Source organism: Octopus bimaculoides, chromosome 3 (genome assembly GCF_046866305.1).
Source record: "Octopus bimaculoides isolate indiv1 chromosome 3, ASM4686630v1, whole genome shotgun sequence".
Lineage (NCBI taxonomy): Eukaryota > Metazoa > Mollusca > Cephalopoda > Octopoda > Octopodidae > Octopus > Octopus bimaculoides.
The window spans coordinates 17,167,177-17,182,201 of record NC_142930.1 but is presented as its reverse complement, the minus strand read 5'-3'; the positions used below and the strand labels follow the sequence as shown (position 1 = coordinate 17,182,201).

The window sequence follows — 15,025 nt, the reverse complement described above, 5'->3', positions numbered from 1 at the left end:
AAAAAATATGGTAAAAAAAAAATCAATGAGTATATCTATTATTTGTGACAAATTACAGAGTTGCAATGAAGACAACATTATCCGATTGTTTGTGACAACGCGCACTCAGCTTTTTTCTTTTATTGTTGGTTGAGGTTTTTGTTTTATTTATTTATTTTTTGGGTATCTAGTTATTCTATGTAGAGATCTATAGAAACAATCAAGAGTTGGAATTCCATTGAGGTATATGAAAATACACACCTGCTTTGATATACGTACAAACAAATATACTATACACAGAAGCAAATATGTATATATATATATATATATGTGTGTGTATGTGTGTGTGTGTGTGTGTGTGTGTGTGTGTGTGTGTGTATATATAAAGTATACATACACCAATCATATGTGTGTGCATATATATGTATATATATATGGATGTATATATGTATATATATATATATATATATATATATATATATATATATATATATATATATATATATTTATATATATATATATATATATATACACATACATATACAGATGTATATATGTGCGTTTATATACAGATATATATATATATATATATATATATATATATATATATATATATATATATATATATATATATATATATATATATATATATTACATATGAATATGCACAGACACATAACACAAGCGCGCGCACATACACATATGCACGCATAATGTAATATTGAGTACTTTGTACCCAATGCCGTCGGTTAATACTGCATATTATCTTTATTATATGTGTAGTCTTCGTGAACGTGTATGTACGACTGTTTGCGTACATATGTGCGTGCATAGATAGATAGATAGATAGATAGATAGATAGATAGATAGATAGATAGATAGATAGATAGATAGATACTGGAAATTTGATGTGTGAGTGTGTCTAGGAGAGCAAGCTATTATGTATAGGAGACTATACTGAACTCATACTGAACTGAAAGAAACTTTAATAGAATAACTCAGACACACACACACACACACACACACACACACACACACACACACACACACATGCACACAAGCTCAAAGACACACCTTACGGCGTTAAAGCGGTATTTTTTAGAGCGTTACAGTATTTTTTTTCTGATTATCTGCGCTCAGTCTCACTATGAAAATTGGCTACACTATAATATAAGAGAGCTGTGAGAGGCTATCGCTTCTGCATGATGTTCTTTCAATCGTAGCTTAAGTCCACATGCCGTAAAAAATTGATTTTCTATATATACTATGAGGCGTTAAGATATACTTGAAAAACCTGACCGCGAGGTCTCTGTCAGCCCAAATGATAAGCTAACTGATGATATGAATTTATTATTCTACAGCTCTCCAGGTTTTGCTATATATGTTTTTTTATAGCTTTGCTACTAATGATATATCTGATTTAAGGAAATCTGAGGGGAGAAGGCTAATTGATACTACCGACACCAGTATCTAACTGGTACTTTATTTTATCAGCCCCGAAAGGATGAAAGGCAAGGTTGATCTCTGCGAAATTTGAAAGCAGAATGTAAATAAACAGATCAAACAACGCATATGTTTTCCTGTACTCTAGCGATTCTGCCACCTCACCGCCATTTTAATATTGGTTTCAAATTTTGGCATAAGGCCAGTAAGTTCGGTGGGGGAAGGTGTAAGTCGATTACATCGACCACAGTATTCCACTGGTACCGATGATTTTATCGACCCCAGTGTTCAACAAATACCTATTTCATTGACTCCGTAAGTATGAAAGTCAAATTCGAGCTGGGTGCAACTTGAACTCAGAACATTAAACAGGAAGAAATACTAACGATCCTGACAGCACGTCGCCTTTTTGATATTGATAATTAAGCGTAATGTGTGTGTATATGTGTTATTTCTTTACTACCCACAAGGGGCTACACACAGAGGGGACAGACAAGGACAGACAAACGGATTAAGTCGATTATACCGACCCCAGTGCGTAACTGGTACTTATTTAATCGACCCCGAAAGGATGAAAGGCAAAGTCGACCTCGGTGGAATTTGAACTCAGAACGTAGCGGCAGACGAAATACCGCTAAGCATTTCGCCCGGCGTGCTAACGTTTCTGCCAGTTCGCCGCCTTATATGTGTGTATATGTGTGTGTATGTGTGTGTATGTACGCGTGCGCGTGTGCGTGTATGCATATATGTATGCATGTAAGTATACATGTATATATATATGTGTGCCTGCGTTTAAGAAAAATTTCGTTTTTTTTCTTTCTTATCCCACCCCAGTAAATATAATTACTCACTCCTACTTGTAATTTTAATGTGAGCACTCGGCATTCCGGCGTGAACCAGTAGTCGTTCCTCTTCTGACATTGCAAGACGTTTCCTTGGAGGGCTTTCTTCGACAGCAGCTCGTGAAGCAGCTTCCATTTTTCGGGTCGCTTCTTCCATCGCTCTAGATGCAGCTTCCATTGCCAGTGCATCCCTTTCTGATAGACTACGTGACTGCAATGGTGTTGATGGCATACTGTCATCATCTGTGAAAATAAAATGATAGTGACAACAATAGTAGTAGTGGTGGTGGTGGTGGTGGTGGTAGTAGTAGTAGTAGTAGTAGTAGTAGTAAAAATAACATCAACAATAACAACAGTAACAACAACGAAGACGATGACGACGACGACAACAGCAACAAGAATAATAATAATAATAATAATAGTAATAATAATAATAATAATAATAATAATAAACAACAACAACAACAACAACAACAATAATAATAATAATAATAATAATAATAATAATAATAATAATAATAATAATAATAATAATAATAATAATAATAATAATAATAAACTGGTGGGAACACAAACCACCCCCAGTACTTGAAAATGATCACATTGCACTCCTCTGGAACTTCACCATTCAAACTGACAGAAAGATAGACGCAAATAGGCCAGACATCATACTGAAAGACTTCAGACAAAAATCATGCCTCCTCATTGATATGACTGTCCCAATCGATATAAACGTATCTGTCAAGACCTACTAAAAACTGAGCAAATATAAAGATCTTGAAATAGAAATTAGCAAAATGTGGAATCTGAAGACGAAAACAATACCTATTGTCATAGGTGCCCTGGGAATGACAGCGAAACGGGCTGATTACTACCTAGCTCAGATACCAGGAAACCCCAAAATGGCTGAAGTTCAAAAGATAGTGCTCATGGGAACTGCCCATATCCTACGTAAAATACTGTCTATGTGATCTCAAATTTTAAAGCAAACACATAATTTTCTTATGGTTTCTTAAACATTCACTTGAACAAAACTGTACAAATCCAAATATATGGTACCCTAGGCATAACACCTACATAAACTTCTAACTTGTCTCTTGAGGTCTCTGGGTGAGACTTGGATCCAACTTGTACAAATGCAAAACAAAAGTCAAAAATAAAATAATAATAATAATAATAATAATAATAATAACAACAATAATAATAATAATAATAATAATAATAATAATAATAATAATAATAATAATAATAATAATAATAAGAAGAAGAAGAAGAAGAAGAAGAAGAAAAAGAAGAAGAAGAAGAAGAAGACTTTTATACAAAAGCAATGAACGGGCGACATTTAATTATTAACATTATAATCGACAGTCTCCAGTCTGTAATTGGGCAAAAGAAACGTACAAATAGCTTGGGAATAGGTACCTCGTTCCAGCAGTTTTCCATCAAGGACCCAGAGTATAAACGTTAGGGAGAAAGAGAAAGAAAGAAAGAGAGAAAGAAAGAGAAAGAGAGAGGGGAGAGGGAGAGAGAGAAATGAAACAAAATGTCTCTCAATGCAGAGAATAACATCTTGAGTGAGTAGAGTAACTCACAGATCCAGTCACGTGTATAGCTAGGGGCAAGCATTATGCTCATTCGCATGAGTCACTCCCGTCACTTTCAGCGTATTTCAGTAAAAATACTGAAGGATAGAACCACTCTCTTCATTCTTACCATTCTCCCCAAGATTTCTTTGAAAGAAAAATGATGAGGGATTGGCGGCAAAATAAAGTATCTTTAGTCATTTCAAAGCTGTCCATCACACTACTTCTTTCAGTATAGTGACGAGATAGATGAAAATTGTCTACTCTCTCGGCTGTGATGAATCAGTGATAGACTAAGCTGATAACCATATCCATATCCATGCTTCTTCATACGATAAGAGCTATTTGATGCAAATTTACAGGTTATAAGTGCTTGGATACAGCACGGAACATGTGCATATAGATATTATAAACATAGAGAGAGAGAGAGGCATAAATGTGATACATAAAAGACGGTAAAAGTTTGATGCACAGAACATAAGCACCAACAAACAAACGGCAAAAAAGACGTCACTTAAGTAGGATCAAGGCACCTCCTGACTCTGTGCTGGGAAAGGAGTCATCCACGTTCTCCTTGGTTCCCCTAACTCATCTATCCCTCATGATAAGGTTCTGAGAATGAAGTGACATTATCTGTCTCTGCTTCCGCTTTAACTATTTCCGGAGCTTCGGCGGGTGCAGCAGCGGCAGCCATGGTCACTTGTTACTGTCTCTTGTTATCTCCTTCACTTTTTTTTGCATTTATCTTCTTGAACAAGTAGATCCTAATTCTTTCTGAGAATTACGCTATGTATAGTGTCGGTAGAATATTCGCTAACTTCGTTAATTGAACGAATAGGCTGATCGTTAATCGAACAAATTGAAACTCCTCGTCCAAAGTAACAGAAACCCATTTGTATATAATTTCACATTCATACATAGACACATATATGCACATACATGTTTTGATATCATAAGAAATTGCTATAGTCAGTCATAACTTTCGCTCTGACGTCGCACCCATACAAAAGCCCAAAGGACTTAGCACGTCGACTCTTATGATATTAGAAAATATGTTTATTTGAATTTTCATTTCGCATCGAGTTCTATTTATGTCAGTCACATAATGCCATCAGCGTAAGATTATATACTTGGCATACAGCCTTATTTTAAACACGTACATTACAAAATGTGTGTCTGCATATGTATGTATAGAGAGAGGGGAATGATATGGCAAAAGAGAAAGAGATAACGTGACAGCGAAAACTAAAATAAAAGGAAAATGGATTTAAAATGCAAAGAAAAACACATTAAATAAAATGGGAGCATATATACCGCCTTGAATTTGATGAAATCAAGGTCCGATCGATAGGATGTCAACATAAAAGTTTGCAAAAATGCTAAGATCTAGGATTTCGTCACCCACCTTGATACTTTAAAATCATGGAATTCAAAATGTCTGCTGAAGTGACAGAGAGCATTTCAGAGCACAAAAGAACAAACAAGTAAACGAAATTAGTATGTGAAGTAATGGGAAAATTCGATAGTCAGAGATAGATTGCCTTGTTGGTAGGAGACTCACTATTTAATGAAGGATCAATAGTTCGAACCCTTTCACCTCGTCTGCACTAGATAGTTGTATATCAGCTGTAACCAGACGCACCCAGTATATCTGTCAATACACCTCACGTGATTTTTACGATGTATCACGCCCGGCCCAGCAGTAAACTAGTTATTTGTGGTCTTCCTTCCTCAAAGAGCTAATCCACTAGAATTAGCTTTCCTTCCCGGCCAAAGGTTTTCCTTCAGACATTGACTTACAAATATTTAAACTTAACATCAATTGTATCTATCTATCCAGCCCTCGCAGTATCTGTAAATGTTATGGGTGGAGCTAATTCTAATTGCGTAAACCGTTTTTATACTGAGTTTATGGTTGAGCGGCAAAATCCTTAGAGCTTGAACAAAATGCCTTGCCGCATTTGCTCTAAATCTCTGCGTTCTCATTTCAAATCCTTCTGAGATCAACTTTGCCTTTCATTCTTTCGGATGTCAATTAAATAAAATTTGGATCTGGGACGATAGACTGGTGGAATTGTCTGAGCATTTCTCGGGGCATCTTGTGGTATATTTTCAGATTTTGCTTTGTTCTGAGTTCTTGTGTGGTAGATTTAATCCGACATCTACCAACTAGCCCTTATCTGTTGCAAGCATTCGAGTCAAATCTTCGGATTAAGGATAATTTTCATGTAAGCACTAAAAAGGATTAAGGTTATGGGCGCTAAGCTTCCTCTTTAACTAAACAACAAAAAACAAAAAATGGCAAGCACTCTTAGTTCTCTCACATCTCAATTTCCACAGTTCTATGTTGATGTTGATACTGTGGAACGGTATTTACTCTGATGTGCTTATTTTCTTGATAACATTTATGGATTCTATTTCTTGTTTGGCTATAATCATAAAAAGCGTTATGGAAAAGTTCTATCACAAACTTTTCCACATGTAATCAATCAGTAGCCATAACACCCAAAATATGCTTTTCCTTTTCTGACAGACATGATAATAAAAACGGATCCTGTTTGCTTGATTCGAAGAAAAATAGTTGTGATGGTATTTTAAAAGTCAAGAAGATCTGTATGTGCCTAGCAATTTATAGCAAAAATAAAATTAGACAGTGAAGAGATTATGTGATTTTCTCAAGGTTGAATGACATAGAGACATAGTTTGGTCTTATCTAGAACTTGGTGCTGCAATTTTGCTCTTCCTAGAAAGGTCATTGATATTTTACATTAAAGTAAGGCACAAAAACTCTATATTTTAAGTGAGAGGACAGATTATTAGGTATTGGGTATGATTTTCAGGCGCCACCTGAGAGCATTGAGAGCAAAAGTGAAATGAAATGACATCGAAGGGGTAATTTTGTAGCATACTACTTGTCTTCTTGTATCCTTGAAATTAGTGTAATTTCTGTGGAGGACGTGAAGGATGTACCAGATATTTAATGGAGCCCAGAACGTTGACTAGTGTATGTTAGCAAATTATAATAATACACGTATAGAAGACTTAAGAAAAGGAAATGTAGCAGTACATATATATATATATATATATATATATATACACATAGAGAGTGAGAGAAGAGAGAGAGAGAGAGAGAGAGAGAGAGAGAGAGAGAGAGAGAGATAGAGAGGGAGAGAGAGAGAGAGAGAGAGAGAGAGAGAGAGAGAGAGAGAGAGAGGAGAGCATAAAATAAAACGAACATTTTCTGAGTATTATGTATGTATACGCATGTGTACATATACATGCTTTTCAACAGCAAAATCTATCCTCGGTGAGACTTGAATTCAGAACGGGAGGAAATACAAGACACATTTTTCCTGCGAGTTATCGATTCTTTCATCCTCCACCTTATCCAAATAAAGTTATTCTTCATTCCTTAAATGAACACATTCCGTACAAATATGTCTTGGAGAAATAAAGTCAACTCAATCGGTCAGAGCCTATCAATTGTGTTTTATTTCAACATTTTCAAGTAATTCGAAGATAATAAATGACAATATTATCACTATATGAATCAACATCATAACTATTAACATGTACGTTCTCTTCATTACTAGAAACCTTTATTGTTATCTTAGACGGCAGAATCGACAGGACACCACTCAAAAACCCCTTGCTCTATTTCCTAATGTCAATTTTACATTCAGAATTGAAATCTTGCTACGACACGTTATATACCATTGATCTCTTCAGATTTATCTTTAAATTTCAAGAAAGTACCAGTGATATCCTAGGAGATAATTTCTATTCACTGAATCCATATATCTCGTTAATCTGAGCCAATTTCAAACATATTTTCAGGCAAATATTTCAAGGACCCTCTGCCAATGTGACAGATGTCAAAAGAAGCAGCTAACTGCATCAAAGATAGCAATTTTAACAATGACAGTAACACAGCAATATTCACAGGGGCAATAATATCATAAACATCAACAAAACATAACAATCACTCCCATTAAACGAATGACAATAACAAGTGTAGAGACGACAATTTGAAAATGAAATGAGAAGGTATAAAAGAGAAAGAGTGTAAGAGAGAGACGGAGAGAAGGAGAGAGGGAGCGAAAGAGTGAGAATGAGAGAGAATGGCAGGTATGTTTTACGAATTAATATAGGTAAAGATAATTTCCTTTGATTCTTTATTGTCTTAGGAATTATAAACATAAAAATGTATGTATATCGAGTATTATGTATGTATATGTTCATATACATGCTATTAAATATATTTATGTATTTAAATAAATATATGTATTTCAATATACATACATACATATATATACATAGTAATTGTGAAATTTTTTCGCCATGAACGGTTTGTATTTTTTAAACCGAATGTAGTTTTATGGTGTTATATTTATTTTTCCTGTAGATGTGTAAAGGAATTTTGATTTATTAAGTCTCTTAATGAATTCTTTATACTGAAATATATAATTTAATTATATACGTTTTTGCGTCGTAACTCCTTTATTATTACATACATACATATATATATATATATATATATATATATATATATATATATATATATATATATATAAACACACATATATATATGTACATATATAATAGTGTATAAGAGTTTACACACAGAGAGGAGACCACCATGTGGATTCCTCACATGCTAGAAAAGGCAGTCAAAACCCAAACTACGAAAGAGATATTTTTACATTGCATGTTGCTCGTAGGACACTTGAATGAATATAAATCTCAGTTAACCCTATACACTATTATGTTATACACTATTATGTGATAAGAATGTTCATGTCTTCTGACTTTTATTACGCATGCTAACCACTGGTATCAATTATTAATTTGATAATTTTAGCCTGAATTTATATAGTTAAATATATATATATATATATATATATATATATATATATATGTGTGTGTGTGTGTGTGTGTGTGTGTGTGTGTGTGTGTGTGTGTGTGTGTGTGTGTGTGTGTGTGTATGTATGTGTTTATATACGTATGTACGCATACACACATATACACATGTGTATGAAGGAATTCTTGTATGTATGTGTATGTGAATGCGTGACTATGAGTGGTATATTATATTAGAAAAGCTATGAAAATAACTGTTAGGTGTGGCATCTAAAAAAATATACGTTAACCGAGCAATACTATAGCCATAGGTATAATTAAAAAGAAAAGATTTGTGAGCTAGATGGAGCATATATCATTAGTAGTAGAAGATAAAACTCATCTGTGTGTATATAGTTGTCCATGAGCATGTGGTTGGCGTATTAAGGGATTTGATAGCTATTATTTTAATACTGTATGAATATCACAGTATTCTTTTTATATACTTTAGACGTCTAATAGTGTACTAACACCTACTAATATTAGGTGTTCCCTAAAAGGGTGGTTATTCTGATTGTGCTAGTGAGTGGATTACAATAAATTACTTATGGACACTATTTTTACGTATAACTAAGCATGTAAATTAATTTTGAGAAACTAATTCGCAAGTTTTGAAATTATTACCTCGCCTTTAAAAATCGCTAACCATTGATTGCTACTGCTCAACTAACAACAAGTTGGACGTTTTATTAAGGATATTCTTTAGGATTAGCACTGATATATCGTAGGGAAAAAAGACCAGATTCTGAGAATTAAAATTCTGTTAAATTCAATTTTGAAGGAGTCATAAGGGAACTGAGTGGTTTATTATTATTATTATTATTATTATTATTATTATTATTGAAAGGCAAGGAGCTGGCAGAATCGTTAGCGTGCTGGACGAAATGTTGAGCGGTGTTTAGCCAGTCGCTACGTTGGTTCAAATTCCGCCGAGGCCTATTTTGCCTTTCATCCTTTCGGGGTCGATAAATTTAGTACCAGTTGAGTACTGGAATCGATGTGATCAACTAGTCTCCTCCCCCAAGATTTCAGGCCTTGTGCCTTTAGTAGAAAGGATTATTATTATTTTTTCTTAATTTTGATAGATTAGATTTCTGCTAAGTATGTTAATTTTCTTTGAGAGTCATTAGCAACTTCCATAAGGCTTTTGCTCCTTTTCTCTAAGAAGGATATTATAATTATTTTAGCCAAGAATTTTTCTGTTGCGTCATATTGTACATCGGCTTTTAAATCATATTTGTATACTACATCATTTAGCTGTGATCAAATCAGGCACGAATCGATTTTATTGTTCCATAAATTCGGATTATTAAGAATGATTCGATAGATTACAATGGCACAGCATCTCCCTTGCGAAAGCAAGGCTTGAATCTAAGCTGAAGAAGCCAACTTTATTTCTCTTACTATTTCAACTACTGCTGCTACTTCAACACTATTATCGTTTTATTGTTTGTTGTTTAACTTCAAACCTTTACTGATACAGTTGACCGATGATCAAATGCATTCCAGCCATGACCAGCTCATTTTTGCTTTCCAAGGTACAGTTGTAAACAGTACCACATCCTCCAATACGTCCACCATTCGAAAGAGATTCGATCATTCATTCTAATAGATCGAGGAACGATGTAGAAGTTTCCTCTTTGAGTTTTTGTTCTTATTTGTGCTGTTACTGTTGTTATTCTGTACGAAAACATCACCCTTATGCTTTTATAACAAGAATTGTTTTTAACATTTCCCACATTAATATTATCAGTTATAATTATCATCATTACTATTATTATTCAATACACTTTAAATGTCTATTGACATACATCTCTCGCTGCTGGTCACCACTTAAAGACATAAGCGAAGAGAAGACACAGTTAGCACGTTTGAAAAACACAGACGTAATATACAGTTTAACTAAAGGCAAATATTATGAATAATATTATCATTATAATCATCATCATTATTATTATTATTATTATTATTATTATTATTATTATTATTATTACTATTTTTATTATAGACATTTAAAAAAATATGTTTACTATTAATCTTGATTCTTGTTATTGTTTGAAAAAGATAGTTCTGAGAGAGGAGAAAGATGAAGTAGAACTAATGAAATGTTTTAATACCGGAATCCGGCTTGAAGCAAATTCTTCTGCTACCCCACCAAACGTAATCAGCCGGTGTCACCCCTAGTGAAAAAAATAGAAGCACGGAGGAAAATTGTAAAGTTGCTGGTAATGTTTGTATTTTGGGATACTACATTAAAAACATAGTCGCTATACATTAGTACACACAAACATATACAAACATAGACATACACACACACGCACTACACACACACACATGCATATAAATGTATATAACTAGAAAGACATATATACTGACTTAAATACAAATACATATAAGACTAGAGAGAGAAAGAAAGAGATACATCGACACAAACATATAAATATATACATATACATCAATATATATATACAATCTCTGCCTCTATATCACACAAATAAGAATATACATAAAGACATACAAGTAAATATACAGAAAATCATGGTTGCATTGTGATTTACTCTATAAATTCTACAGCGGGATTCAACCAAATTAGGAGAGCCATATCTAGGTGTCTGATATATCAGATTCTAAAATACTGACATAATTGTTGATATCTAACATAAAGACAAAACCTCAAATGATTCCGACGATATAATCCATTTAATCAACATGGACACATAACAGGTATTATTCTATAATACTAGGTGGGATGAAAGCTCAGGAGGACAATATATACGGACGTAATCATCGTTGGCAAAAACAGCCACTAACATAGTAGTACTTTTACGATTAGGCAGTCACAACCGTGCCCACAAAAGAAAATACACAGATGAGAAAACACGTAACAATGAACACTCATATCAAATAAAATCACAAAATTTCAAACACGAAAAGAAAAAAGTGCCAAAAATCATAGAAAATTTTCAACTGCTCCAATAATAATAGAAAATCGTTACATATAATACAAGAAAGCCTTGAAAATATAGCAAAAACCGTTGTTATTTCTTAATAAAATCCAAATACATGCCAGTATGCATATTAATATCAATTTTGCAACGCTTAAAACCTTTTCAATAACATATATATTTACACAAACATACATGCATTCACACGCATGCACATATGAGGGGTGCTGAAAGGTTCCAAGCTTTTGGGTAAAAGACAAAGCAGAGGGATCAGTTAACTATGATTTGATTCAACATATCCCTCTCTCAGATTCACTCACTTATTGCAGCAGTCCTTCACTTTTTCTTATCCCTGTAAAAGAACTTGGAAGGTTGGGCTTCCAACAACGCCTTTCACAATACCCTTAAATTTTTCAGCACCCCCTCGTACAGCTAATATATGCGGCGGTACATGCATATTGACACATAGCAACATGAACACACACTCATATGTAGAGAGAGTGAAAGAGACAGTGAGGGTGAGAAAGAGAGAGCGACTTATAAACAGTTTGATAGATATTACACGAGAATTAGTATCAGAGTGTTCTTAGATCAAGATTAAAATGTCCACGGATACTTCAGTACATAATACACATAATATATTATTTCTATTTGGGAACCATCCTGGTCACAAGAGCCCTTTTGTTAAAATATCCACCGAGCCTAGCGTTTTTTTCACACCTCAAAAGTAGTGCCGATGTCTACTTTCTGACGGCCGTTCAATATTGCCCACAATTCTTTCTTAATATCATGTATCGTCTGGACGCTCTATACATTCAGATTGAGTTTTATTTTGGGGAAATGCAGGAATATGATACAAAGGAATTATAAATATGTGAAACGGTCACCGCTGTGGTCTTTGTCAGAAGCTCTGATGCATGTTCAGGTATTCAGGGTTCTTGGCAAACCTCAGTTAATTCTTGTCAGTCGCTATGGACAAATTCAACAATCTATTTATTTACTGGCATTCTCCTAGTAACTTGTTGGTCTTAAAGTTCATCTTAAATACATGAACAGCCTTGGAGCGTATGTAGCACTCGCAAACTTACAAGCCTGCGCTTTATGCTAGACGTAAGGGTAAGAAGAAGAGAGAGTGTTGGGGATAAGTTTATATATATATGTATACATATAAAGATATGCTAGTATCAAATAGTGACAATGAGTGCTCAACACCACATTGATGGATAAATCTTCCTTAATTGTGGGTTAACATGGCAACTAATGGTTTCATGTATTCTCATCCAAAATGGAAACGAATACCAACACCTCCATGTGACACACTTGAACAACTATGAAGATCTCTTCACATGAAGCTATTGGTTATCTTATTTATTCACAATATGTGTGAGTGTGTATTATGTATATTGTACACGAATAGTATAATAGTATATATGATATGTATATATATATAAAAAATATATAATATTATACGGTACATTATATTATGTTGTATTGCATTATATTATACTATATCCTACAGCAGATACTTCACATTTTTGAATCGACGTTTCAAAGATTTGTCTACGGATCAGCGACTCGAAATGTTAAGTTACGAAAGGGTTAGGATCGGCTCCGTAAATATTTTGTAGATATAATGTACATACATACAAACATTTCACACACACACACACACACACACGTGTATATATATATATATATATATATATATATATATATATATATATATATATATATATATATATATATATATATTATATATATATATATATATATATATATATATATATATATATATATATATATATATATATATATATATATATATATATATATATATATATATATATATATATATATATATATATATATATATATATATATATATAGGCGCAGTAGTGGGTGTGTAGTTAGAAGCTTCCTTCCAAACCACATGGCTCCGGGTTCAGTCCCACTACGTGGCACCTTGGGCAAGTGTCTTCTACTATAGCTTCGGACCTACCAAAGCCTTATGAGAGGATTTGGTTGATGGAAACTGAAAGAAGCCCGTCGTATATATATATATATATAGTTTTAAAATGCGTATATATATTATATGTACGTTATAAATATAAATGTTCTATCTATTACATTGACATATTAGAAACTAATGTAATAACTACAAGACATAAAGAGCAGAAATTCAGCAGAAGTCTCTGATGGCTTCCCAATAATTCTCTGGAAAAACCACGTACATCTCTTGCAGGTCAGTTCAGTAATTTGTCCATAGCTTGCATAAAATCATAAATTTCTTCAAAACCTGATAGAAGGCGTAATATGTTTTAGTTGTCGAAAGGGAAACAGTTGAGATGTCAACGAATTATAGCTATATATCATTGGTTTCATATCTCAGCAACGTGTTGCTGCACGGCTACAAATTATCGAGGAAACCCCAATCATGTAGCTACAAAAAAGAATCTTAATGATCACAACACCTTTTCTTATCAGACAGAACCTGTCTCACTCTGGTGTTTCAAAATTATGACTTGAGCAGTTTCTCAATAAATCTTAAATATATATGTTGAGCCTAGGTATTGCAAATGCTTTCGACATTGTTGATCGTGCGACAGTATGCAACTTCGTGATCTCGGTAGAATCTTAAACCTACGTGTATGACTGCATGACTTCCAAAGTAGTAGGAGCCAAAGTTCTTTCTTTGAATAGCCAACAATTCAAAGTGGGGTACCTCAGGGAGCTTATTGGTACCATTATTGTCGGTAATGGTTCAGTAAGGGGATTGTCAGTATAGTCACACCCACAACCTATGAAGATGATATCAAAAAAAAAAAAATAAAAAAAAAAAGCAAAAAAGCTTCGAAGAAAATGTGAGCAGAAGATGCTAGATACCGCATACAGAAGGGTGAAAGGGTTTGTGCAGGTTCTGGAGGTGAAACTTTGTATGACAAAAACAGAGGAAACGAAAATGAGAAGTAAAGGTAACACGTGACCTCCCCTCTCCGAAAAAAGAAAAGGAAAAAAGAAGCCATTGATGTAGCGATAGAAAATGGAACATGAAGAGGACCTGTGATTGCTAACTAATGTTTGGAATGTGTTGACGAGCAACATAGAACCATGGATGACAATTTTCTGGATGTGATCTAGCACTGTGCCTGATATAGAGCTATTGCAGTATCATACATCGTGACTCACACACTTTATTGTATATTAGTAGTTGCTGACGGGTTTAAGTAGATTTTTGGCACTGAATAGAAAAATCAGTCTTTGCGATTATGTCATTTTGATTTACCGAAATACAATTTATTCATCAGTAATTAATCATAGGTTTTGGTTCCGTTTC

The 15,025-nt window shown here is 33.8% G+C and overlaps 1 protein-coding gene across 1 annotated transcript in view; it reads right to left on the bottom strand.

Annotated features, from left to right (window-relative positions):
- LOC106874175 (AT-rich interactive domain-containing protein cfi-1) overlaps window positions 1-15,025 on the bottom strand; it is a 373,160-nt gene that overhangs the window by 10,216 nt on the left and 347,919 nt on the right. Inside the window, exons 7-8 of the mRNA XM_089348638.1 lie at window positions 10,864-10,926; window positions 2,280-2,507 (exon numbers count right to left, since the gene is read on the bottom strand). Of these exons, the coding sequence (XP_089204764.1) occupies window positions 2,280-2,507; window positions 10,864-10,926 (291 nt within the window). The remainder of the gene's footprint in view (window positions 1-2,279; window positions 2,508-10,863; window positions 10,927-15,025) is intronic.